Source organism: Suillus subaureus (assembly GCF_016647635.1).
Source record: "Suillus subaureus strain MN1 chromosome Unknown BJ212scaffold_2, whole genome shotgun sequence".
In the NCBI taxonomy this organism is placed as follows: Eukaryota; Fungi; Basidiomycota; class Agaricomycetes; order Boletales; family Suillaceae; genus Suillus; species Suillus subaureus.
Window position 1 is genome coordinate 557,401 of NW_024538558.1, and position 25,995 is coordinate 583,395.

At 48.5% G+C, this 25,995-nt stretch overlaps 11 protein-coding genes across 11 annotated transcripts; 7 read left to right on the top strand and 4 right to left on the bottom strand.

Moving 5' to 3' along the window:
- Nucleotides 1-377: 377 nt before the first annotated feature.
- BJ212DRAFT_283912 (uncharacterized protein) lies at nt 378-2,361 on the top strand. Its single transcript, XM_041342821.1, has 3 exons — nt 378-849; nt 922-1,844; nt 1,907-2,361. The coding sequence occupies exons 1-3, from the start codon at nt 786-788 to the stop codon at nt 2,099-2,101; spliced, it is 1,182 nt and encodes a 393-aa protein (XP_041198829.1). The 5' UTR covers nt 378-785; the 3' UTR covers nt 2,102-2,361.
- A 259-nt stretch (nt 2,362-2,620) lies between these two features.
- Nucleotides 2,621-4,614, bottom strand: BJ212DRAFT_1474975 (uncharacterized protein; the record flags this gene model as incomplete). The annotated part of the gene is made up of 6 exons (XM_041339174.1): nt 2,621-2,860; nt 2,911-3,116; nt 3,177-3,638; nt 3,697-3,925; nt 3,982-4,083; nt 4,138-4,614. The coding sequence occupies 6 exons, from the start codon at nt 4,612-4,614 to the stop codon at nt 2,621-2,623; spliced, it is 1,716 nt and encodes a 571-aa protein (XP_041198830.1).
- A 206-nt stretch (nt 4,615-4,820) lies between these two features.
- On the top strand, nt 4,821-5,854 carry BJ212DRAFT_1565708 (small GTPase superfamily; the record flags this gene model as incomplete). The annotated part of the gene is made up of 7 exons (XM_041341961.1): nt 4,821-4,931; nt 4,985-5,007; nt 5,078-5,158; nt 5,212-5,257; nt 5,310-5,534; nt 5,589-5,735; nt 5,813-5,854. The coding sequence occupies exons 1-7, from the start codon at nt 4,911-4,913 to the stop codon at nt 5,852-5,854; spliced, it is 585 nt and encodes a 194-aa protein (XP_041198831.1). The 5' UTR covers nt 4,821-4,910.
- Nucleotides 5,855-6,124: 270 nt separating this feature from the next.
- On the bottom strand, nt 6,125-6,959 carry BJ212DRAFT_1474977 (uncharacterized protein; the record flags this gene model as incomplete). Its single annotated transcript, XM_041339175.1, has 2 exons — nt 6,125-6,695; nt 6,748-6,959. 2 exons carry the CDS (start codon nt 6,957-6,959, stop codon nt 6,125-6,127), a joined length of 783 nt encoding a protein of 260 aa, XP_041198832.1.
- Nucleotides 6,960-6,982: 23 nt separating this feature from the next.
- Nucleotides 6,983-8,886, bottom strand: BJ212DRAFT_1421961 (PXA domain-containing protein). Its single transcript, XM_041337633.1, has 3 exons — nt 8,125-8,886; nt 7,595-8,070; nt 6,983-7,542 (listed from the first exon to the last, which is right to left on the bottom strand). Exons 1-3 carry the CDS (start codon nt 8,839-8,841, stop codon nt 7,101-7,103), a joined length of 1,635 nt encoding a protein of 544 aa, XP_041198833.1. The 5' UTR covers nt 8,842-8,886; the 3' UTR covers nt 6,983-7,100.
- A 56-nt stretch (nt 8,887-8,942) lies between these two features.
- BJ212DRAFT_284149 (uncharacterized protein) lies at nt 8,943-10,471 on the top strand. The gene is made up of 3 exons (XM_041342822.1): nt 8,943-9,073; nt 9,130-10,040; nt 10,097-10,471. Exons 2-3 carry the CDS (start codon nt 9,320-9,322, stop codon nt 10,381-10,383), a joined length of 1,008 nt encoding a protein of 335 aa, XP_041198834.1. The 5' UTR covers nt 8,943-9,073; nt 9,130-9,319; the 3' UTR covers nt 10,384-10,471.
- A 1,230-nt stretch (nt 10,472-11,701) lies between these two features.
- BJ212DRAFT_1314938 (uncharacterized protein) lies at nt 11,702-13,419 on the top strand. The gene is made up of 2 exons (XM_041334138.1): nt 11,702-12,877; nt 12,924-13,419. Exons 1-2 carry the CDS (start codon nt 11,933-11,935, stop codon nt 13,353-13,355), a joined length of 1,377 nt encoding a protein of 458 aa, XP_041198835.1. The 5' UTR covers nt 11,702-11,932; the 3' UTR covers nt 13,356-13,419.
- Nucleotides 13,420-13,992: 573 nt separating this feature from the next.
- On the top strand, nt 13,993-15,975 carry BJ212DRAFT_1314942 (aminotransferase). The gene is made up of 8 exons (XM_041334139.1): nt 13,993-14,322; nt 14,374-14,454; nt 14,506-14,572; nt 14,630-14,793; nt 14,846-14,954; nt 15,005-15,151; nt 15,205-15,372; nt 15,429-15,975. Exons 1-8 carry the CDS (start codon nt 14,158-14,160, stop codon nt 15,809-15,811), a joined length of 1,284 nt encoding a protein of 427 aa, XP_041198836.1. The 5' UTR covers nt 13,993-14,157; the 3' UTR covers nt 15,812-15,975.
- A 1,267-nt stretch (nt 15,976-17,242) lies between these two features.
- BJ212DRAFT_1260193 (uncharacterized protein) lies at nt 17,243-19,981 on the top strand (the record flags this gene model as incomplete). Its single annotated transcript, XM_041330095.1, has 6 exons — nt 17,243-17,307; nt 17,365-17,483; nt 17,537-17,995; nt 18,049-19,538; nt 19,589-19,672; nt 19,724-19,981. 6 exons carry the CDS (start codon nt 17,243-17,245, stop codon nt 19,979-19,981), a joined length of 2,475 nt encoding a protein of 824 aa, XP_041198837.1.
- A 347-nt stretch (nt 19,982-20,328) lies between these two features.
- BJ212DRAFT_1474983 (uncharacterized protein) lies at nt 20,329-22,308 on the bottom strand (the record flags this gene model as incomplete). The annotated part of the gene is made up of 2 exons (XM_041339176.1): nt 20,329-22,029; nt 22,084-22,308. The coding sequence occupies 2 exons, from the start codon at nt 22,306-22,308 to the stop codon at nt 20,329-20,331; spliced, it is 1,926 nt and encodes a 641-aa protein (XP_041198838.1).
- A 1,296-nt stretch (nt 22,309-23,604) lies between these two features.
- BJ212DRAFT_1294993 (uncharacterized protein) lies at nt 23,605-24,503 on the top strand (the record flags this gene model as incomplete). Its single annotated transcript, XM_041332275.1, has 4 exons — nt 23,605-23,799; nt 23,912-24,151; nt 24,189-24,338; nt 24,387-24,503. 4 exons carry the CDS (start codon nt 23,605-23,607, stop codon nt 24,501-24,503), a joined length of 702 nt encoding a protein of 233 aa, XP_041198839.1.
- Between the last annotated feature and the right edge of the window lie 1,492 nt (nt 24,504-25,995).

Here is a 25,995-nt window from a genome sequence, read left to right on the forward strand (position 1 = left end):
TATTCTGAAATTCTTTGAACTACGAGAAGCTTGAAAATGTCATGTATTTCCTTGCAAGGAACTATCCCTGGTCAAGATAACGACTCGTTCGATCGGAACGTGTACATAACGATATCGATGGAGGCTGACGATGAGCAAACCATTTAATGTGATAATGTGAAAGGTGAAGGGAGGCGAGGATGTGAAGATGTGACAAGATGTGATCTATCGTGGATTTCGGAGCCCTGAAGGTTTGCTTTCGAAGCGCATTGTGTCAAGATAAAACGCCGCGCCGCTGGGATGAAGTCTCTCCACGAGGCAATCCCTGGGAATCTTTGTGTAGGTGAGTCCGCCAGGAGCTACACAAATCAGGTTACAAAGTGAGTTCAAGGTCACTATTCTAGGCTGACTTTGGACCAGGCATTCCAGTGCCGCACGTTTTGCGGCACGTTTCACTGGCAGGTCGTAGACTTCGATATCACCCTGTTTTGAAGCCTATTGATTGTTGAAGCTTATTCGTATCTTGATTCTGCTCCTTTCACAGAACAACGGTCGCAAGGCGGAAATCCAGACGACTCGACGGATATGGAAGGGCTTAAGGGCCTTGTAACCTCAAGGCAGCCTCGAGGTGACGGGGCAAAGTGGTTGTACTAGCTCTCCCCCATACAAGGCTTTTTGGCCTTGAAGTTCTTAAGCGCTCCATTATGTGGGTGAAATGAACTCCTTAATCAACTGTGATCCCCCTCTACGCCTCTCCCTCAGCTTTATCTCTGATACTACACATATCTTCAAAAAGCCTTGTTATCATGCCCAACGTTCGCAACATCGTTCGTCGATCTCGCCGATTGTCACATCAGTCACCGATTGCAGGTACGACGATCATTTCCTTGTTTGACCTTGTGGGTCCACACGTTTTCGAATGATCGCTAATCTTTTCCGCAGCTGAAGATTATGTTTATGAAGATTCCTACTTCGCTCAGTCGGGCTATTCAAGCGTTAGGACCGTTGGCATTCCTTCAATTCATGCCACCCCCCCATCTCCTGTTGGAACTATAATCTCTGCCTCCCATATTTCTTCGTCATTATCCCCTGTTCTGTCCCACTTGCTATCCTTCCCCAATCGTTCATCGCACTCCCGTAAAAAAGAGGAAGGTCACATACCCCGTCCTCCCAACGCCTTCATCGTCTTTCGCTCTTGCCTTTGGAGTAATGAGGATTTCAGAAGCCTAGAATCTGACCATCGCAACGTTTCGCGCATAGCTGGCGAGAGATGGCGTAACTTGTCTGACGACGAGAAGGAACCTTTCGTGCAGATGGCGAAAGAGGCTAAAGCACTGCATGCGAAGATGTATCCCAACTACAAATACTCTCCCTCTCATCGTACTGTCGCGGGACCGAAACGGAAGGGGAGACGCAACAGTGATGAGGAAAGGACAAAGTGTGACATGATCGCTACCCTCCTGCAGAAAGGAGTTGAGGGCTCTGCATTGGCGCACGCGATGGCACACGTGAAATCTGAAGATGAAGATGAGATCGTACCGACACCCATCATCCCTCCACAAGCTCCCTTAGTCGCCCCTAGGGCTTTGCCTCCTGTCCAACCGCGTGAACATCGCAAAAAGAAGGTCACTGCTCGTCCTCGAGTCACCCGCCAAACCACCACACAACGTCGCACCGCAGGCCCTGACCTTGCCGCCCCGAGTCCTTGTTCGTTCCCACTTACCTCTGCTTCCCGGGAGGTCGCACCTACTCCAGAACAAATCAACTGTACCCCTGAACTACTGTATCCAGCCGATATGTTGGATGAGTTCGTTCCTACTGATGAAATCCCACCTCTAAATCTCGATGCTGCATATGATATGAAGGTATGACGCTCCCCAGACACCGTCGACTTAATGTCACTTATCATTGGATGGGAAGGTTTCAGAACAGGAGACGCCTGACATATTCTACCCAGGCATCAAGCCAGCTGCAGGGCTTTCCTACTTCGGTGCTGAGCTCGATGTCATGCCGTTCAATGACTCCTACTTCCTCGACCCCAGCCTGCAGTTGCCCCCGACTCCTCCCTTTATCGAAAATAACGACTCTCCCCTGTCGAGTGACTATGCGTCTCCTCTTTTGACACCTCCCCGGTCTCCAATTGTCTTCACCAACCCTTGGACTACTTTCTTCACGCCTTGTTCACCGGACAATGAACTCGATGAGTTCTTCGTACCGTCTATGGACTCCGTGCCGTCTTCGTTTCCGTCCCTATACAGCCCTTTCGAGGACGATGACATAGCCAGGTTCGCGCTCGGGGAATTGATCCCATTACTAAAGACGTGCAACCCGACGTCAACCTCGATGACTGGATCCACTTCAACTAAAATCCTCAGACACACTCTCGCTCTATACTCATACACTTACATCATTCAAGGAATATACCATTCACACTCACGACATTGACGATCTCTTTTTCACTTTACCCCCATCTCGCACTTCTGCATACCCAGCAAGCACGGTTTTCCAACGCAACTCTTGTCACATATCATGTAAATTCCTCTGTATTCTTAGAAAACCCTGTTGTTACAGCTAGCACATACATGCCATCACATGCCCAAATTTGTATATATACCATCTGATTAGTACATATTTGAATGACTCATCGCTTGACTTTCTTGGAAGACGCCGCTTCGTCTGGATTCACTCTCTTATTGCCGAGAGTTGCAGCCTTCAGCTCCTCCAGGTCGATGCGTCCTGCACTCTTCTCTTCCTGCAACCAGGCAAGGCAGTCATCTTGAGTACCGTTAGGATGCTCGAGCTGCCATTCAAGCACCCTGTTAAGCATTGCTTTCATCCATGGACCAGGCCTTTCGTCCATGGCGCGGGCGATTGTTTTGCCCTGTAATAGCTCAAACCCAAGCCAGCGCAGTGAAATCAAAAGATTCTCACATTTAGTATCAGCTTAGCATCCGCTGCTTTGTCTAACCCAAGCTCTTCGACCCGGCGCGTCAATGCGTTGTAACGTTGAACGCACTCTGTTGCTTCCTCGTGGCTAGACACTGAGACAAGCTCGCACACGAGAGAGAACACAAGGGAGCTAGCCCAATGAGAACCTGTGATTATGTTATGGACACTTTCTTGCCGTAGCAAGAGTGCTAGACGACAAACAGACACCCATCGTCAATCGAACCGAGCTGCACGATTGTCCACCATACCTATAGCAACCCTTTCTGAAGGCATTTTTAGCCTGTCCTGTCCTAACGAAACACCATTCAAGAGCTCGGAAGCAGAATATAGGGCAGGTATGCCATCCAGATAATGATTTTGTCTACCCAGCTTTAGCCCATCCTGGATTGCGCACTTGACGAGAGTTTGTTCCTTGCCTTTTGGATCCAGGTACGTGATTCCATGATACGAATAGAGACTGGCTGCAAGGAACAAGCGTGCCTTGCACCCAGGCTCTTGCAGGACATAGGACCGGAGAGTAGGATGCAAAGACATCGAATCTTCGCTGGTGGGTGAAAGGAGGTCATGCAAAATGGTAGCGGCGCGCAAAGAAAGTTCATGTGGTTTCGGAGTAGACGAGGCGATACTGGTGATTTGTGGTGGGATGTGGTATATACATTTGTAGAGTTTGAGATCGTGAATAATGCGTATCGAGCGGAAAGGATCCTGCCCTGCACATTATGAGAAACCGGTCAGAAATTTCTTTCTCGCAGGATGGTTAACACGGACCTTTCATCATTTTATCAATTTCCTCCCCGACTCGTTCTCGACTGATTTTTTGTGCGAGGCTATCTTGAATTATCTCAAGTTGAGCAGCTTGCTGCAGACCAGGTTCTATTTCAAAACCGAAGCGGCTTGCGAAGCGAATGCATCGTATCACACGCAGGGGATCGTCCAGAAAGGTTTCACGTGGCGGCAATGGTGTCCGAATGATACCATTCTGTAGATCATCGAGACCCTATCCATGTCGTGTCAGTGTTATCAATGTCAGCGATATCAGTGGCGTGAGTTCACCTTTTCAGTGAAATCTTCAACTGAACGAGTATGAATGTTGTAGAACAGCGCGTTAATAGTGAGGTCCCTCCGTAGAGCATCCTCTAGTGGTGTACCAAATTTCTGTATGCAATCTGGTCAAGTTCTGTGTGTTCTTTCAAGAGACCTTGAACACACAACTTCAGTCGGTATGCGACTGTCTTCTGCATACTCCTCGCTTCTCAGATTCACAAAATCGAGGTCCATGCCAAGGAGAGTAGTCCGTGCAGTTTCCAAGTGTTTGGATTGATCAGGATTGCTCTCAATTTTCGCGACTCTGTGCACATGAAGATTTTTCTGCTCAGTCAGAAATGCTACGAAACCTTCAGCGAAGGTTACGCCCATCATATCGGCGAGACAGATGTCAATATCATTGCTGTCCATGTCCAGTAACTGTAACACATGAATGAAACGACATAAGAGCTTGCCCGAACTATGACAGAGGTCCGGATTGACCTTGTCCCTGACCCATCCCCCGTTGATCCTGCACGCTGTTGTGATATTTTTGTTCTCCTGAAGATGGCGCGTGAATTCGTCGAGTAAAGTGCATAGATGATCCTCAGCGTCAGTCAGTTGGATCACTTTCCTGACAGCAGGCGCAATACGAGTCGTCATGTTTCTGTAGTGAATATGGCCCAATAAACGTCGCGAACGTGGATATTTGGGGAAAGAAGCAAGTTCTAGGATACTACAAGTGACTCGATGGAGCATGCAGAGTCATACCGATTGACCGCTCCAGTTGGAACAAGACGCAGTTGAAGCGGAGATGAAACACCTTCCGTATGGGGCGGCGCTGGCATCCGGTGCCGGCGCCCCACCGACCATCCGTTCATTTTGAGCCTGTGCAGCACGACGACCTACTCCCCCTACAACCTATTCCTCGCACATAACTTTCTTGTTAACTTTCACAAATGGGTCGTGTATTACTCAAGGTCCGTTTGCTATCCTTTTGCAAATTTGTCTTATTACTGACTCGTCCGGTCAGGTTATTATCTTAGGCGACAGTGGGTGCGTGTTGCAAAGTATTTAGCCTTGACCTATGAATTTGATACTTATCATTCTGCTCTCATTTGTGTAGTGTCGGCAAGACATCACTCATGAACCAATATGTGAACAAGCGGTTCAGCAACCAGTACAAGGCTACCATTGGAGCCGACTTGTAAGTGCCCTTTCACGTTGGTGGCGCCGTTCACGGCTCTTACTCGTTCTCAGCCTTACAAAGGAAGTTATGGTGGATGACCGTCTTGTCACAATGCAGGTACGTATCTTAGGAGGGTAAGTGCGTCATCCCCACTAATGAGGATGCTCAGCTCTGGGACACCGCCGGACAGGAGCGCTTCCAATCCCTAGGTGTGGCTTACTACCGCGGTGCGGACTGCTGTGTGCTTGTGTATGACGTGAATAGTGCCAAGTCGTTTGAGACGCTCGACAGCTGGCGTGATGAGTTCCTTATCCAGGCGAGCCCACACGATCCGGAGAACTTTCCCTTTGTCGTGTTGGGGAATAAGATCGATGTGGAGGAGAACAAACGACAGGTCCGTCGAAGGCAGCATCATAACATATATTTCCTTCGCTCACGTGCTTTGTAGGTGACACAGAAGCGGGCTATGACGTGGTGTCAATCAAAGGGCAACATCCCTTACTTTGAGACTTCTGCCAAGGAGGCTATCAATGTGGAGCAGGCATTCCAGACCGTCTCGAAGAACTGCACTGCAACAAGAAGCAGAAGAACAACTGTACGTTTATTCGATCATGCCTGACCATCTTGCTCATGAGAAGTAATAGGTATGTTGATTACCCGGACCCAATCCAGATTGACCGGGAGAGCACACAAAACTATGGGTGCAACTGTTAATGGATAATCTATGGACTGGGATTTTCTTCTGTTGGTCATGCTCTCTACGACATCTTTGTCGTTTGTTACCCCTTGCAATTACTCCAAGTAATATTTTACATTGTGCTCTATCGCGTACATCACGAACGCTGTTGATCTCATCTATTCACGACGCAAGCTACGGCGGATCGTGATAGGCGTATGTGAGATAGAACATAAGTGAAGATGCGGTATCGAAGGTTGGTACAAGTACAAGACACATTCCTTCCGCATTTCCTTCCTTCCAATAACTCATAGCTTGAACTCCGACCTCTGGTACTTGACCTTGGCTGAGGCAGCATTGTCGACATACCAGTACACCTGGCCTGGGTGCGATGGTCTGACGCGAGAAGCAGGCAAGCCTACTTCTGGGTTATCGATTATAGTACTGAGAATATCAGCTTTTCCCTCGCCCGCCGCGACGAACGCGATGCGCAGAGCATGGTTAAGAACTGGGAATGTCAAAGTGATGCGTTTTGGTGGAGGTTTCGGCGAGTCCTCGATGTACTCAACCCACCTGTCCTCTTCCGTCAACAGAGGATGTTCCGGGAAGAGGGAGCAGGTATGTCCGTCTGGACCGATGCCGAGGAGGATGAGGTCGAAGACGGGAAAACGAGCAGAGTCTTTTTGAGCAAACTCGCTGATAAGCGCTTTCTCGTACGCGTCTGTGAGCTCTTCGAGGTCGTCCAAGAGGGAGACATCGATGGAGTGAATGTTTTGTTTTGGTATGGGAACTTTGCTGAATAACTCTTTCCGGCAAAGATTGTAGTTGGAGTCTTCGTGATCCAGCGGAACGCAACGCTCATCGGCGAAAAAGACCTGCCTGTTGTATTCGTGAGATGGATGTTTGTTGTGATCTTTGAATCGATCCTTACCATTTGTCCCATTTCACAGCTGGGTTATCAATGAGCTTATTCAACTGTTTGGGAAGGGAGCCGCCCGAGAGAGCAACCGTGAACCTGCCCTTCTTATCGACAGCTTCTTTCTGTGCTTTGACGATGAAGGCGGCGAGCTTCTCGCTCAACTCGTTCGGGGACTCAAACGAATAGAGAATGGGAGGGCTGGGAGGTTGGTGAATAGAGGACATGATTAGGGGGACAATCGCTGGGAATATGCGCTTCGATTTCTTGCTGGACGATATATACCGTACCGTGTGACGTCAATATAAATACAGACAAATACGCGATATCTTTGATCACGAAAACTGCACAGAATAATCGTGACATTGCTATGGAGTCATCGTCGAAGTACTTCGACTTATCCCTGGCGTCCAGTCCTTTCCATCGTCGTATAACCTTTCTGCTACATCCACGTCGGCATTCCCAGCACTCCCTTCGACTCCCATCTCTGGGAAAATGGACAATAATAACGCGTCTATGATAAAGACTGCAAGGTGTGCATTACACGCAGCGTTGCCGAGTGGGCTGATTATTTCCTCGACAGTGCGTTCTGGCGATGATCCCAGAAGGGCGGGGGCCAGAAACGCTGGCACCTGTTCACGCAGTCGCCTAAGTAACTGCTGGTGAATAATAATTTGTTCTTCTGGAGTGGGATCGATTGGAGGCGGGCCTGGGTATCCATTTGGAAATAAAGTATGCTTGGACAGTCGTAGTACAAATAATATAGAGGACGCGCACAGAATTCGAGTATACAGTAAGTGGGTCAAGAGTCTTGAGGAGCAAGAATTAGAAAGTGCACGATTAGAGATAGTGATTGCCTTACCGGTCCATGAACGGAGTCGTGGCCGCACAGATCATACACAACGTATGCATTACTGCGCTTGTAGCAAAGCGCTCGTGCATTGTAAACAACTCCGATATCATTGCGAGAGGCTCTCGAGCATAATGACTGGATGAGCGCTGAGGGTTGGGTGGAGAAATATCTGCATGCAGGGACAGAGTAGACGACGCAGCTGAAGCATATGATGACGAAGGTGGTGAGATTGATCTTGCACTCCTCGTGGGCGACATAGGAGCTGGACGAGCTTTCCTCCATGGTTCACTTGCTCGCCGTTGGTTAACTGTTGGGCGCGCGGTATGATTAACGAGTTTGATGGTACTAAGCGTCTGCTTATATGTTTGAACAAGAGCTAGGCCCATCCCAGAGATGGACTGCATAGCAGAAAGAAAGAATACGAGGAGGGAATGAAAAGAAAAATGAGTGTGATGAGTATGTGACGGTGGCGATACATTTGGAGGCTACAATGCCATTTGTTCAGAGTTCGATACATCAACATATATGAGGTGGCAAACCTTGTCAGGCTCTGCATCAAGTGATGGACCGAGCAAGTCCAAGATTGTTCTCTGAATAAACCATGGTTGGGTGACTCGCGGAATAACATCCTTCACTAGTACCTTGAGGATGATTTCACGTATGATGTATCGCTCAGCCTCTGGAGCATAATCCTGAGGAGGTAGACATGATTTAAGTACATGGTCCAATGCCTGGCGAAAGTATTCTTCGTCAATTTTACCCTCGGGAGAGATTGCCACGTGAGGCTGCAGTTGGTGAAAGAGGTGTGGAAGGAGTACAGCACCACCCATTGCATACGAGGTAGACACCTTGGACGCAGCATGACGGTAGTCGCGATAATGTTGCGTTATTAGAGCGGGGGCGATTGAAAATATGAATAATGAAAAGTCAGTGGTTAGCAGGCGTGTTTCGAATGTCCGAAGGACGGTCGTGAGGACAATCGTAATTTCAGGAAGTAATTCCTTGTCATAGCGAGTAATCTTGGTCCACCACGTATTGACGAAGGCGCGTAAAGCAAGCGCAAGAAGATCATAGGCCTCCGCGTTAAGTTCGGGTGAGCATGTTGGTGAAGCAAACAACGGCGGCAAGTCTGAGCCTGGTGGCAAGTGCGGAAAGAGCAGACGCTTTGCGAGTGTTGCTGGCTGCTGCTGTTGCTTTGTGGTGTTGGATGTGATACTGTTAGAATGCGTTGAGCGAGGGCGGAGGTTGCCCGCCATAAGTTACACGTGCATCCGAGTGCGCAACCGAAATTCTTGCTGGTCATCCGGATCTATCAAAATTACGTAACTGTCGTTGAGAGTTAGTAGTCAGCCAATGAAAATCATTCATTGTTACCGTAACATGTCACTTGGACTCCGGGATGCACGTTCACAAGCTTGTATCTCTTTCACTATCACCAACATTAAACAGGCAGACGGTTCAGTCCTCCGTCTGACCTAGCATCGATCCGTACGTTATAGATGAAACTTCTGCGGTTCCGTGAAGCTAACATGCATATACGACAGTTGCGGTAGTGCCATCTACCCATTCACTGTCATTCGTTTATAATCCGACGCTCTTTACTGCCTTTCAATATGGAACAGATATCTGACTATAACTCAGCACCTAGCTCCTTCGCCACACAAATATTTAGCAGCAGTGATGTCAACCACACAACTACCGTTATCATCGTAGGTTCTTTGTGTCGTTGTGGGCATGTCGATCCTGTTCAGTCTTTTTCGATTCCTACGTCATCGATTGGTCCGACGTTCCACTCCCCTACCACCTGTGCAACCTATCGCTCATTATCGCAAGCAGCGGCTGACAGAATTCGCTGAACGGCCCACCATGTCATCAACATACTCCCTGTCCTCACACCATTCTCCGTCAATTGGATTATCGCCTGCCGCGAGCGATTCTTCCTTCCTCACTGTAAAGTACAACCAGACTTTTCCTTCGCAGTCAAGTCTGTATCTTGCAGATAAAGGCGATGACCAAGGCGTGCCGCCGTCTCCAGGGAACGACGACAAAGTACTGCCAACGCCAAATCTCGCATTTAATCATGCCAGGCGTTTCAGTAGCAGCTCTTCGGGTTCTGCTTCCTCTACTCCCCCCTCAGTTTCTGTTGCATCACGTTCGCCATCACAGGCTACGCTTACTCATTCGTATTCTCGTCGTACTGGTCCTGCGTCAGCAGTATCCAGCACCTCCATCCGAAGCAGGAGTTCTGGAAGGAGCACTATTGTAGGTGCTCCGCATGGACCCCTAAGTCAGGTCAGAGTCGTACTACCTGCCCCTCTCGCTCCTTCTCTGCGTCCATATCTTTCTGGTCCAGAAGCAGGCAGATTAGGCGTGGATGCCGAGACGTCAGTGCGTACAACCATGGTCGATATGTGGGCACTCCCGCTTCACAGGTCGGCGAGCTCTGATCATATCCGTAAGTTACCGCCAGTTCATGTTCTCGGTGAATTTTCGAGCTTATTGTGTGGTAAGGACCAAATTCGCCCGCAATTTCTGCTACGTACCGGCACGGCTCTTCACTCTCTAGACCTCGACAGAGGACCAACTCTTGCCATACACCGTCATCGTCACTTTATTCCTCTGTGATTGATTCCCCTCCTGTCCCCCCGATTCCTACCCAGTACAAGCAACTAAATGGGATACCTTGCGCCACACAACATCAGCAAGACAATCCTACGAGAGACCCTCTCATGCTTCCACAGTCCTCTTCCGGAGGGCCATACACCACACAGCACAAGGACCGCATCAGGGAAACGTAATTCACTACAGAGTGCTACAGAGCGCTCTGTAGCACTCTGTAACACAATCCAACCCGCTGATGCGAGAAGAGAATCCTCGCGAGTCATCGACTGTACCTTGACCAAGTAAGACGGGTTAGTGTAGTATTTTGACGCTAATGATCCTTGATGAGTTGATCGAGCCATCTATATCATTATCATTCTTTATGTGTACGTGTTTCCGCACGCCAACGAGTCCTTGCACTATTAGATTCCCTTTCCGTGTACTTACAGGTCACACCAGGAACTTGGGGATTTTTTGATCCGCCCGTTATCAAATTGAGTGCCTTGATGGTTGGCCGGACCTGAAGGCACTGGACCCATTCCTTCTCCCGCATTTTGATCAGAATTAACACGCATGAGTTATGATAGACCACAGCAACTCGAGTCGCTACATGAGATTGTGCATGGTTTGATGTCATCCGCTCTTGCCGGACAAAAACTATCCATAATTCATTTGGCTCACACAATGCACCGATGGTCCAATCATGGCGACAACTCGTTTTGTGTTATGTGCAGGTCGTATTGATATATCAGGCATATCATGTACTGACTAGATGGTGGGCTCTGCAGTACCAAGTGCTAGGGGGCGCTCATGATCAGTGGCAGTGCGGTGTTCAGTCATCTAATGTTTTCTCATCCCACATCAGGGAAACGTAATTCGCTACAGAGTGCTACAGAGCGCTTAACACAATCCAACCCGCTGATGGCACATCTACGTTACGTGTTCGTTTTCACGATGCAGTGATTCGTTGCACTTTTCTGGGGGTGTGTCAAAGAAGGTCGAAGATGACATTCACATCGTGAATGCGAAAACTCCGATCACTTTCCTGTTGACGAAGAAATCGTGCCAAGGTCAAGTCAGGGTCATCCGCTAATGCATTCAGGTTCGATTCACGTCATCTTCTTTAGCGGACACAGGAGTTCATCGCAGATAGCCATCCTGAGCCAGGCCTTAACTCAGGTCGACGCTTTATAGACATATATATTGCTCCCAGATGCCTTGACAGTGTCCGTTCCTTTTTACAGCAATCTGGCGAGAGGTTTCCTATATAATACTGGCACTACTAATGGCCGTGGTGCTGGTTTCTAGTACACCGAAGACATTCGTACGCAACACATCTACCTTGTGTAGCTGATCAAGAATGCGTTTGTCCACAAGTAAGTGCAATGAGTTGCCGATGGCTCTCTGGTTTCTCACCCTTCCCTCCGCCTACTAGTATCTCTCCTACTATTGGTGCATTCTGTCGAAAAAGTCGCTGGAATTCACTGGATGCAGTGTTTGACCGACATCCAGGCAAATGCAAATGCAACCCAGAATTTAGTCGGTCTCCTCAATAGCAACGGCGATCCTGTGTCGAATGTTGCTGATGCGACAGCGATAAGCTACTCTCTGTGTACCTCCTTCTGCGGGAAGGGACAGGATTTTGATGTGGCTGTGTTTGCGCAAGATTTCAGTTCATGGCTACTGCCATACCTTGCACTGATTTCGCAACTCCCCTTTGGGGCACAGTACAGACTTGATAATCTCATGTCTGCTATGTTAACCGTGGGGTCACCAGCACTAGCTGGTTACTCTCTGTTCATCACGCTCCTCAATTCTCGTTGGATCAATCGCCGGTTCAGTCAATCAGTGGACTATCCCAATTCACGATTCGCAGTCTCTATTATCAGCAGCCTTCAACAATCTCCGCTAAATCTGCATTCCGATCGTACACGCCTCGCATCCCTTGTTATCCTTCCGGAAAATGACTCATGGTGGCAATATTTCTCTGAATTGGTAGACTATACTCACACGTGGTCAATTGCGTCCGCGACCTCCATTGCCTGGGTCGTCGTTGCCTACATCCTATCTGTCGTCAACTCACCATCAGATTCTTTTGTAAATGCTCAAGCCGGCGGCGAATCTACTAGTTCAATGTGGCTGTGGTTGATTCCAATAGTCATGGGATGGCTGCAACTCTCCCCGAAATGCGATTCCAATCGCCTACAAGCAGCTTATGATCGTGCCGACCGACATGCGCGCGCAGGAATAGCAGATAGACCTATTGCAACACCACCTGCGTCCGCCCAAAGAGCTTTAACAATAACTGCGCAGGAGGAGGATGTCATGTCTCCAGACGAACTCCTTACCCCTCCGGTGTTTAATTACTCACGTTCGCTGCAATGGGCATACACAGCAGAGAATATTTTCCTGATGTACAAAGCGGCATCAGAGAAGGCTCGAAACCGTGTTCCCGTTAACATCGAGAGTGAGTGGGTTGAATCCGACGATTTTAAATCCATCCACCCTCGCAATCGATATGGGACTTCTCAGGAAATTGCTGCATACTGCACGCAACCTGGCTGTGCTCGGCGCAGCCATTGGGCGCCTGGCGTGTTCACAAGAATGGTTATCGCGTCATGTGCTTCGCTTGCATTACAGTGGGGAACAGTCGGAGGAGCCTTTATAGTCGAGTGGTTTACTCCAACAACTGTGTGTTTCTTCTGGTATATATGACACGTCGGCTGACTTCTGACAGGGTGTTGGGTGTCGATCTCTAGGTCACCTTCTTTACGGAGTTGTATCGACTACCATTTGGATGATGCTCCTGATATCCAGTATTCTCGCCCACTATTCCGCAGCTTACTCTTATCGAGCATCACTGTCTGCACGTGTTGCTCTGACGTTCTCACACTTGCTGCGAAGGATGGGAAAACTGTTGGCCATTGCAAACTCCCTCTGGGTGGTCTTGACGTGTATTCTTCAATATTCCGGCTTCTATAATACATGCTTCTGCAATTCCAGTGTCATCAGTAGGGGAAATGCTGCTGCATACATTACTATCATCGAAACCACAGACCAGGCTGCACTGGCCAAGGTGGCCTGGATCGGTGCCCTTTTCCTAGTGTGTACCTCGGTATCGGCTTTCGTCGCCTTCGTGGGTCTTTTATTGGATACTCTCTCTCGATAACTATTGTTGCAAGTAAACATATTATGTAGTTATTGACTACTAGAAGATATTCAAGTTGCTTTGCAACTCAGTATTCAAATGTTGACTCGGAGATTTGGAAACATCGCTGGCAGCGTGCCATACATTTATGTTAACCCTTGTTCAAACTCGCAACTGCATGCGATTTATTTGGTGTCACTATTCGAGCAACAGTACGCTCAACAAGGTCTATGATTACAAGGCCTACAGGATGAACAACATGTACAACAGCGAGTACGGGGGATGCAAGTCGGTTATTATTATCAAGCCCAGATGGATGTCATCTTTTCGACGCCGCAGAATTCCAAGACTAGAGTCATGGGACGTATAGAATCCTATAAATGACATACATAAAGAAGAATCACCGTATAACTCGAATCTGGCCTATCAGCGTATCTAATCAGGACTCGATTCTGTTGATTCAATCGATTTCGGTAAAGTTCACCTGAAGCGTCCGAGCTCTCCACCAAAGTCATAAGCGTTCGTAAGTGTCCGACGTAAACACGCTCAAGCTCAGCATTAATTTCAGTGGTTTTACTGATGGCCTTGTCTTCCACATCAAAGGAAGATACTCGTCGAGATGCGGTCCCCAATTATTTACATGATAGGCTGAGTCAATTATAGCGTTTGTTCCGAGTATCGTTTGAGCCTCGGCTCACGTGCCACGCTTGTCTGCGGCCCTCGTGACTGTATCAAACGCCGCGCCGGGTTGTATAAAAGTGACCTCGTCAGATATAACTCAGCATACCCTTCCGCTGCATTATTCATACCCACGGGCTTAGCAATGTCGTTTGTGCGGTTACGTTTGACACCATTCCGGTTTGCTAGGCTTACGCAGTCTGCAACTCGCTCATCATGGCGGCCTACTGCCATTGGGAGCCGGCACATGTCCCAAAATATCGATCGGGATTCTACGACGGGGAAAGCTGCTGTTCCGCTCGATATTGAGGTATAGACAATGTTTTTGAACTTTTTTTTATCGTTTTAACAATCTACGAAGTCCTCCCGGCTCACTGTCACCAAAACAACGAGCCCAAAAGAACTCCCTCCCTCCAAGAGCCTTCTCTTCGGGCGGACATTCGTGAGTCATTTTCTCAGGTTCCTCATGTGTTGTGCCTCATTGTGATTCCAGTCAGATCATATGCTGAAAATCCGCTGGACTGAAGCTACTGGCTGGGAAGCACCCAGCATTGAACCTTGTGAGTCCAACCGCTTTTGTCATAGCTTTTATCGATGTATTTGCTCTTATGTTCTAGTCAGTACCATCAATCTGTCCCCTAGTGCTACCGTGCTTCATTATGCCCAATCACTATTTGAGGGCATGAAAGCCTACAGACATGAGAATGGCACTGTGACGATGTTCCGACCTGACATGAATATGAAGCGTATGAACATCAGTGCACAGCGGCTAGCGCTTCCCGTACGCTCTATTCTTCTATTCTGAATAGATGATCATACCTGTCTCCCAACAGGCATTCGACGGAAACGCACTTCTTGAATGCATAAAGGAGTTAATCTCCCTCGACCGTCAATGGATACCTAAGGAGCCCGGACACAGTCTTTACATCCGACCTACATTTAGTGGGTAGTGTAACCCTCGTTGCAGAGACAAATACTAAAAGTCACTGCAGTCGGCACTAATGGTACGTTAGGTGTTGCGCCCCCCAGCGAAGCACTACTCTTCGTGATCACCAGCCCTGTGGGACCATACTACCCTCACGGGTTCAAGCCTGTACCTTTACATGGCACAACAGATTACATTCGTGCCGCGCCTGGAGGTACGTCAAACTATTGGCTCACCAATCGGATATTGTAATCATTACACCTAAAGGTACCGGTGCGTATAAGCTTGCTGCGAACTACGCACCAGGCGTTGTAGCACAAAAAAGTGCAGCGAAACAGGGCTACGCACAGAACCTGTGGTTACATGGTCCCGAACACTGGCTCACAGAGGTGGGCACCATGAACTTATTTGTCGTTATTAAGGACAAGGACGGCAGTAAGCATTCACTTCATCGGTGTCTCAATCGCGTGTTGAATTCATTGCATTTGCAGTAACCGAACTCATTACTCCCCCTCTCGACGGAATGATTCTTCCAGGTGTTACACGCGACTCTGTGTTAGCCCTTGCGCGTAACCACGTGTCGGGAGTTAAGCGTCTCGAAGGTCTTCCTGATACCATCAAGGTCTCGGAACGCCCAATTAACATGGGCGAGATTATCCAATCCTCAAAGGAAGGTCGACTTATCGAATTGTTTGGTACTGGAACGGCTGCTGTTGTCACCCCTGTGGACAGAATTGGGTACAACGGAGGTGATGTCGTGATTCCTACTGGTAAGGACGGTATGGGTCCCGTCTCGAAGCCTCTTTGGACAGAGCTGGTGGGTATCCAGACGGGGGCTATTAAGAGCGATTGGAACTATGTGGTGGCGCAGTAGGGCGGCGCCGTTCATCTACAAACAGGAGATCTATTTGTGCATTTTACTAGAATCTAGAGTTCTCTCATGGCGATCATAAGATGGCAGAATCAGCTAGTTGTAACACTGAAAGTTACCATGACATCTTTGTGTGCCAGCATCTGACTTTCCTTGTCTAGGTCCCTCTGTCATTAGGTATTATCAGGAACAGACCGCTAGAAGAATATTCAATTGCCGGAGTTACATATTGGTTGTACCAATGCATTCGAGGGCACTGGGCGGGTTGGCAGGCCTTATTCGGATCCAAACCGCTAGCAGTGGAAGCCCACCGACGCACCATCTGTATCGGAACCATGGCTCCCTGTTCTTCAGCCTTTACGCTCCACCAGTTTCGATGACTTGATTGACGGCGCATCACGCACATATCAGCATGCTCGCGGTGCCACGTAATCGACTGACTTAATCAGACAACGCGGAGAACGTGCTGGTTACGTTCTTGATGCGTACCTCGGATGTTAATGTAATATGTATGGGGCTAACGGCCAACCAGGAGTATAGCTTGTGACGAAAGGTTGCTCCTGGTCATGCACGCCGTAACAGTCGGGGGGACTAGCCCTGAGCCATCACCCTCCCTATGCAGTGGATTTGCTGCTGACGACAATGGTGGGACAGGAAGCGAGACTATTATTGTGACTGCACATGCTGTACGGGAGGCCTTGCCATTGGCACTGTCTCCCACAAGCAATCCTCATAAATCACATTAGCCTCAGGCGGTTCAAATCATAACAAGAACGTGTTATCGGGGCCATCTGTAGCAGCAGCAGGAAACATGTCTGCAGCCTGTATCATCTGTACTGAGCGGATCTCTTTCTGCTGTCAACGGGATAACCTGAATGAGTACGGCAGGTGGCCTCTGGATTGGGGAGCTCCTACACGAGGTACTGATATTCCAGCTGGCCAGGCTTTGACTACGTACGTAATTTGGTTTTGAAGACATCACCGTGGGTATATCTTGCAGGGCTGTCTTTTTGATGTCAATGCATATCCGTTCATCCAAGCCCATTGGACCTTGAATGACATCTGGGTGCTTAGACTGAGAAGCAATAGTTGCACACCATGTACTGATTTGTTAAATGCCTTGATGAAGATCGTACGAAGCGTGGCTACTGAGTTTTAGCGCTCGCAGCGATCCATAATCTGTGAACGCTGGTGGCAAGCAAGAGGGACTGACTAAGAAGACGTGACCTTATAGCTTAGTCATAAGTCAAGGGCAAACTAATCATCATCCTTGGCAGTTGCCTCAAGCAGAGCATCCACCTGAGCATTTACTTGCATCGGTCTGGTAGTCCATTATACTTCTTTCATCCATAATTTTTTTTTTTGCATCTCGATAACCCAAGATACAGAGGCTGGTCGTCTCACTCTTATTTTCTCCCTTTTTCTCCGGTAAAAATGCTTTACGACCCGACCACCGTAACTCACCTAAAGCCCTGGTTGGTCCGAACTCTGGAGCCCATGTGCGTATTACCAGATACTCGGTCTCCATCGTCTCTGACAATCATTGGCATATCCAGATGTGATGCTGAGCCTGGGGCACTTGCTGAATACATTCTCGCTTTGCTGAAGCACAATGTCCCGGAAAATGAGATGAGAAAGGAGCTCAGCTCCCAGCTGGAAGAGTTTTTAGAGAAAGGTGCGCATTATTTCGGTGTAATCTATGCATCTCGTTCTTAATTCGATATCCAGAGGGACCCTCATTTATAGATACATTATTCACTGTTCTCAGAACCAAGACGTATCTCCCGTACACGGCCAGCGACCCAACAAGTTCCTTTTCGTTGCCCTCACATTCACAGTCCGCAGATACTGGGATTCCTATACCTCTGGATGGTCTCATATCTAATCATTCGCCGACAGAAAGAGGGCAGAAGCGATCGCTAGAACATGATGAACGTGACGGGCGCCCGCCTACGAAAGGTGCTCGGTTAAGTGCAGAAGGCCAATTTTCACGGTATCCCAACGGTCGTGAGTCTCGCTCTACCGGTGCATGGAGTGGTGGCCAAAATAGGGCTGGTGGTCAAGGGATGATGGTGAATGGTACAATGGGTAGTGGCATGAATGGGAACAGTCAAAATGCGAACACCCGACGACCGCAAAATTATCAGCCCCCAGACCAAAGAAAAGGAATATGTCGTGATTATCATAGTGCGCTTGCTCTTTCGTAACGATTTAAAGACACTACTCACATATACCTACAGATAATGGATATTGTGCTCGTGGTGCATTATGCAAGTATAGCCACGGCGAAGATGCTTTCGTCCCATCGCAAATGTTTTCTGCTGTACCATTCTTACCAATGTTTGGTGGAATGCCTTTCGGTATGGCTCAAGGTGCACCCTATGATCCTCACGAGGCACGCATGGATATGCGTCCGAATGGCGCCGGCATCGGCCTGGGTCGTGGAACGCAACGCGCTCCTCTACTCTCCAGGGCTCAGCAAGAGGACGGTAGTCAAGTTTCTCACGCGGTGGATAGGTCTGGCGAACTTCCGGTCATACAAGACCTAACTCCTCAGCCACCTCCAGAACTTGCACCGTCGGCCTTACCAGCAGGAGACTCCATCCCACAGAGTTCCACACTTATGCAGCAGCAACCAGTTCAACACATGGACGTGGAGATGGGTGTTCCAAGTGTGCCAGGGCCATCGACGTACAACACGCGTGGTGGGTTCGGAGGGGGAGTGAGGGGTGCACCTCGTGGGCGAGGTATATTTGGTGGTGACGCGCAGACCTTCCGTCCAGAACGACGGCAAGATAAAACACTTGTGGTGGAAAAGATTCCAGAGGACAAGCTTAGCCTCGATGCTGTCAATGGTTGGTTCAAGCGCTTCGGGACAGTCACCAACGTTGCGATCGATGTTCGCAGCGCCAAGGCGCTCGTGAGTTTTGCTGAACACACCGAGGCTCATGCTGCATGGAAATCGGAAGATGCCGTGTTTGGGAATCGGTTTGTGAAGGTCTTTTGGCATCGGCCCATGGAAGGACATGGGCAAACGGGATCGCGAATGTTAGCGGCTTCCGCACCACTACTGGCCAACCTGGCTGCGCGTGAGACCCCCATGCCTTCTGCACCATCCCAGCCTCCTGCACCGCCCACCACGACTCCCGCCCGTAAACCGTCCCTTCAATCTTCTGCCGTGTCAGAGCTCGCGGCAAAGCAGAAGCTGCTGGAGCAACAGATAGCGGAGCAGAAGTCTTTAATGACCTCATTAGAGACCTCTTCTCCTGAAGAGAAGAAAGTGATTCTAGCAAGATTACGGAAATTGGGAGAAGAGATGACGATTTCATCAGTACCGTCACCACCGTCGGCTACTCCTGCTAAGGTCCATTCGCCTGCACCTATCTTGACTACTCAGAATGATCACGAGAAAAAGGAGAGAGAAAGGTTGGATAAGGAGCTTGAGTTGCATGCCGTTGGGGAGTCTACGGAGGAACTCAAGGCTAAACTCGCAAAATTGAGGGAGGAGGCAGCAAGTCTTGGATTACCGGAGACCAGTCCCGATGTCTCGTATGGTGCACCGTATCGTGGATACAGAGGTCGCGGTCGCGGGGCACGTGGCACCTTCTACCGCGGAGCACCGCGAGGTGGTCCTCCTAGGGCGAGCATGAAACTCGACAACCGCCCGAGGAAGTTATTGGTGAAGGGTGTTCGCGAAGACAGCTTGCAAGCATTGCGGGATTGGTATGAAGTACGTCGAGATCCCTCCATTTCTGGATGCGTGGCTCATGACAATTATAGACCACTGGTCAGCTCGACTCAACAGAGAGCATTGGCGATGATGAAGTTCTCGTCAGCTTCAAGACGAGAGCAGCTGCTGAGCAGGTTGGTCAAAAAATGACCTATCGTATTTATTTGTGCTCACTATTTGGCCAGGGTTTTGCCAAAGGGTCAACTGTTGCTGCAGTAGGTCCAGTGAAGATTTCATGGTACAGTACCCAGCAATCGCAAGCAAAACCACAAGGGGTCACTGCGCCACCATCGCAACCTGCCACCACAAAAGGCGTTCATCCAGACGATACGCGGAATACTTCACCGTCTCCAGGACGCCGTCCCTCCCCCCGTCCACAAGAAGAAGAAGTCATCGCCAGTGGATGGGGCGATGGTGATGAAGATGGTATGGGCATGTTTTGATCGTACAGATTTTGCGATCCTTGGAATTGTCTTTGTATTGTACTCGGTGCCGGTGTATTTTAATCCTGCCAGCGGCCCGAAAAATTATCCAGGAATTTCAACGTCTAATCCCCATGTTACACCCTGATCGTCACTCGATTTTGTCTGTCAATCAGCGTGCATTCATAGTCTAAGTCTATCGTGTAGCGTACAAGTGCGTATGAGGTCAAGTTCGTTAGAAGTCGAGACTTTTGTGGTTCATAACGTTTCGAACTTAACATGAGCATGAATGTCTCGGTGTGACGTCCGTACCGCGTGCACTGTATAGGTTCGTATAGATTCGTATATCATATCTTCGTCATTTCTCTTCACCTGTGATGGAGGTAATTGTTATGTAAGGGGTCGGGGTATGATCCGTTGGCATCGAAGGCATCAGCAGTCCTGCGTCGGCGAAACGTAGGAGCAGCCAAGTTCACAGCATCTCCTATGTATATTTCGACTTCATCACTCTGGAACCGCGTGACTGCGCCAAGACCTGCAGTCCTACGAACAGGTGGTGATCTGCTTTGGCTCATGGGAGGCTCGTTGGTTTTTGGGGGAGATAAAGAAAGATGGGGTACTTCGCCCTGAAGGGACACGTCATCCCCTCGCAATGCCGTTGGAGAATCGCACAGCGTGAGCTTCGTCCATGTTTGAGCAATGTGGTCAATATCCTTCGTAATGTCAAATGATGTGCGTGGTTGAGATCGGGATGTGTGTGTAGTTCTTGGTGGGTTGTAATGCTCTACAAATCGCAGGTAGTCGGGAACTCCTAAGAAAGGCTCTGAGTTGATATTCGTGCGTGCGACTTTACGCTTTCGATGGTCCTTATGATAAGGCACAATTACCTCCCTGATTTCGTCGACAGCCCCACCAATGATAGCTTTAAATTCCCTGAACCTGGCTTTCAGCTGTGACTTGCGGGCCATTTCCAACTGCTTCTCCATAGGTGGGAGCCAAGTCTCATTGATAGGGGAGAGCGACTGAGGTGACTGGGGAGACGTGCCACATGCCGAACGAGAATCAATGGAGAGAAGAGCAACAGGTTGGCTATCTTGTCGGACACAATGACGCTTGTAATTGGCATCGTCCCCCGAGGATGACCCTCGCGCACGAACACGACTCCTACTGGTAGGGGATAGACGATGAGTAACATCTGGATTCGTGGGGAGCGATCCATTCCCCTGCCTTGAAGCTGGAGTCTCATGTTTTGGGGAGAGTGTTGCGGGAGGTGCAGCTGGTGAGAATTCTGAGCGACCCGGAGGGTGTGCAAGGGAGCTGGGGATCAGGCTAGGAGACGGTTGTGATGTGCATGGGCGGGAAGGGGATGTTGTTTGGGAGAGGACTTGATTTTCCTTGTCGCGCCCATGTTGTAGAGAGAGTGATCGTGACGAAAGTATTGACGCCGAATTAGCTTCTCCACGAGGCGAACCTCTATCATGCAATGGAGAGATATGTTGTAATGTGGGAGGCAAAGCGCTTGACGCGAGCGTACGTTCTCGTTGGAAATGTACCGAAGTATTGCGAGTACATGTCATGGTCGGCGAGACAGTCGGGCGAGTAGTAAATGAAGGGCCACAGTGACTGTACACCTGCTGTGGGAGGTTCTGTGTAGGATAGTGGTGCTGGATCTCGTCAATCAGCATCCGGTCTGATGACCTTCGGCTCCGACGGGTAGAAGAAACGTCAACCGACATGCGGGATGAAGCCTTACGCCGAGCGCCTTGATCAAGATTCGGAGAAGATGGATCAACCGACATCTGAGACGAAGCCTTGCAACAGGTGCCTGTCAATGGGGAGGGATCGACAGACATTCTGGAACTCCTTTTCCTAAACTGTCTAGAGTCCAGCGGCCCATCGTCAACGGACATGGACTTTGTATCAGACCCAGCGGGAGATCCGGAGATGGACACAGTCGCTAAGATACCATATGCATGGTTGTTCCACTCTTGGATGACTGCGCCCGGTGAAAAAGCCGTCGGCTGGCGAATAGCAGGTACACGATCGACGAAGGAAGAGTCTGGTACATGCTACACCAAAGATTAAATGAGATCGATTTTTACCTAAAATCAAAGTTCCATTACCTGCTTGGTGTGGGAGTGACGACCAGCGTGACCTGTTGTTAACCCCGATGTTTGTTTCCCGTCACTATTATTTCCAAAAAGTCTGAGACGAGTCTCGTCTCTTTGTTTTGAATTGTATGAATGAAAATTCCTTTGACTCAACCCCACATGATGCGGAGGATCATCGACACGAGCCCCTATCCGGGAGAGGAGGGAAGGTTTTTGCAGGAGCTGTGAGTTTGGCATTGACAGAATTAGCTGGAGGGATATAATGCTATCAGAGTCTGCTCCCAACTCTAAGTCTTATACCTTGCGCAATCCTTGTGCTCCGACTAGGAATCAAAGCGGTCACCATACTGGCACGTTCTCGTGAAAATACAAAAATCCACGTCTCTTTGATACAGTGTGGGTCCAGAGAGGCGCTCGTGGATAAAGGAACAACCCGCACCTTTTAAGTCGAAGCGTGACCGTAAAGGGTCCCGCCCGGGAACGAATACAATAACTGAATATCTGACAAGGAAACCTCATCTGAGCAACTGTTATCGGACCTATAGTACTTGTTATCATACAATTGCCGACAGAGGACAAAAGTCGGTTCCCATGGGTATTGGAGTCATTGAAACGATCAATGTTCTCAGCACCGCGTCTTGAATTTGGAATATGAGATGAGGATTCATTGAGTTTATCCAGGACCTTGAAACTACCAAAGTCTGGTCCGAGTCGAACTTGTACTGAGATTCTCAGACTCCTACCCATCGGCGGGTGTGTAAGAGAGCCCGACATCCGACAGCCACAGACCAAATACAACCAAATGCTATTTCTCCGACGATTTACCGAAACTTTTGGGGCTACTTACACACCCAGCCGACTGGCAAAACTTGCAGGTGGCGCGATGTTTGCCTCTGTTGATTTCGCCTGTTATCACTCAATTCGGACTGACTTGTGCGAGTGACACGCTCAGTGTGACGATACCGAGTTTATGTAGGGTTATTTAATTTTTGTCAATGCTCGTGAGAATTCACTGTTGACATTCGACATGCTCGAACGGCGTGTTAATTGACAAGTACTCGTCTACATACTCATGCTGTGGAATATAATACTACATACTAGCATCTAAATCCTCAACTGATGGACGCTCAAATATCCAAAAAGCTCAACAATGTACTACAGTGCCTGGAGGACAACAGGGTGACCATTTCAGACTTCATCAAACATCTTCAAAGCACAGATGAGATTCGCAAGTCAGCAAAGAATAATTGAGTGCAACAAGGCTTGGAGATTTGCACTCACCTTTATCAGTATCCTGACACTTGCACATCAATATCTTTGTGGGCATATGGAGTCATGAGGGAAGTGCTTGGTGCTGAGATCAAAGACCTGGTGCAGAAGGAGAATGGATTGCATTTTCATGCCAAATCTGCAACAATGGAGCAGTTAGAAAATTTGTTTATGCCTCAAGTTGCGGAAAAGATCAGAAGGCATGCACCAACTATTTGGAGGTTAATCTACTCACTTCTTGAGGCATCTGATGAATGATGGACCATGGGAAAAGCCATGGTTGATGAGATGGTGATGGCTGAAGTGTTCGCAGATGTGGAGTGTAACCTTGGAGAGATTGGGGGTGACAATGGTGTAGATGAATCTATGTCAGATACAAGCGATGAACAAAGGAACAACTCATGTGAGCATTGGACCCATGTACAAGTAGAGGCCAGAAATACAACACTGCAGATAATTGTCAGTTCTATCATGTTGCACTCAAGCTTGTGGACTCACACCTGTACAGAAAACTGTTGTGTGCATCAGTATCATTTTGCAGAGCTCAAATGAAAGATGCAATTACTTACAGGGTCTCCTCGGCATATTCTTCCACTCAATGGGTGTTCCACAGAAAGTGATTGATGTCCTGGCACATGTGGGATTATCTATCAGCATCACATCAATACACAATGCAGTACACTTGATGTCCAAAGAAATTGCAGCTAACATCAAGCAAGGTATTCAATCACTCAAAGTGTCCTTTGCATATGACAACTTTGACATCAACTTCAAAACTTCGGAACCTACCATTGGGCATCATTTGACCTTTGTTAGTGCAATATCCACTACCTCATTGCCACTTGTAGGTGTCAACAATCCCGAGGCACTATGCTGCTCAGCAGCATTATGGGCTGCTGATTCTCATAACCCTGCACCGTCAACAACAGCTGTTGAAATCGATGAGTTCGACATGCTACAACATCACATCAATGACACTTACAGTAGGCCCAAACAAGGTGAGCATCTCAGCCCACGACTCACTGCCTTTGCATGGCATGTATGAGACATTCTTGTCCAACATGGCTGGTATTTTGGATCATTTGTGGACAAACTTGGAGAGCCAGAATCAGTCCTACAGATACCTGTCACAAAGATGGATCAAATACCTTTCCATTCCATGAGGATCAAGCAATCAACTGCTGATAGGAATATGGAGGTGATGGAGAACTTGCTGCGACAAGGAGGAATCAGAGATCCTACTGATAAAGAGTTTGAATCTGCAGGAGACGTTGACATGTCAGAACATGTCTTGCTTATTCACGGTGACTTACTCACCAAGGAATGGTGAAGGTTCAACTACTCTGCTAGGCTGCAGAGCTAAAGAAAGAAAGAGTGCCTCTACCTCTGGGGTGAGAGGAAGGCTACTGACTCTCTAGATGTTGGTTGAAGTGTGCCAAGCAATATGTTCGACCCTTAAGGGAAGCAAAGAGAGCAAGTATCCATGAAGTGATGCTGGATCAACTCTGGTGAAGCGCACTGGGAGCGTGCACATGGGAATGTTGTGTGTGTAAGGGCGTGAAGCGTGGGAATAGAGCGCGTGTGGTGTGCAAATGTGTAAAGACTGGTGGATGATGACTGGTGAATGATGACTGGTGATAATGGACTGTTGCTGGTGACTAGGGCGATGACTGAAGCATGTTGACTGAAGATAATGATTCTAACTCTAGGTGACTACTGACATGATGGTGGTTGCTGTATCTGGTGGTGGTGGTAGGTGTATGAAAACTTCCTAGGCAACAGGTAAGCTGTGCCTAGGCATGCTCCCAGGGCTCGGAAGTGAATAGGGAGCTCTCTAAGTATGTAAATGATGTAAGGACAGGGTCCATGATGAAATAAAATATTGTATGATGCTAAATATGGTCTGATATGAGAATAAACAGGAAAGGACTCACTAGGGGACTGGTTGGACAATGGATGGATGCTCCCAGATGCTGCACGACATAAGGTGACTGAGTGTGGGAGGGGCGCACTAAGCGCATGCACGGGAATACATCGCATAGTGTGGGAAAGCATCGTGCCTCTGGCGCATTTTGCAGGAAAGTCATAGAGGGTAAGTTGTGCACTGTACCAATCATCATGAGTCGTAATATGGGCAATCTATGCCTGGAGGAATCTCATTCCCTACAATGGCTCAACACAGTTTGTGATACACAGAGAATCGAGAGCACACCAAAAAACTGATTCCAGTACATCACCTTCCTGCCAGGGTTGTTTCACTACAAAATGACATGTGCCAATGCAATATGGAGGACATACCTTCAAGCTAAAGAAGGCCAAGATGACCCAAACAGCATGTTCCAACATGTAGGCATCTTGCAACCACAAGAAACAGGGCACATATCCACGAAACCTGGTTTTAGACGCATGCATGACATCATACACTATGACCTGCATGCTTCGATTCTCGAGTGCTGGCACCTTGAAGCACAGTCGAGAGAGCCAGTTGAATGGCAAACATTAGAGAAGTCAATTAACATGCTGTTTGAGCATGTTGAATGTCAACAATGAATTCTCATGAGCATTGACAAAAATTAAATAACCCTACATAAACTCAGTATCATCACACTGAGTGTGTCACTCACACAAGTCAGTCCGAATTGAGTGATAACAGGT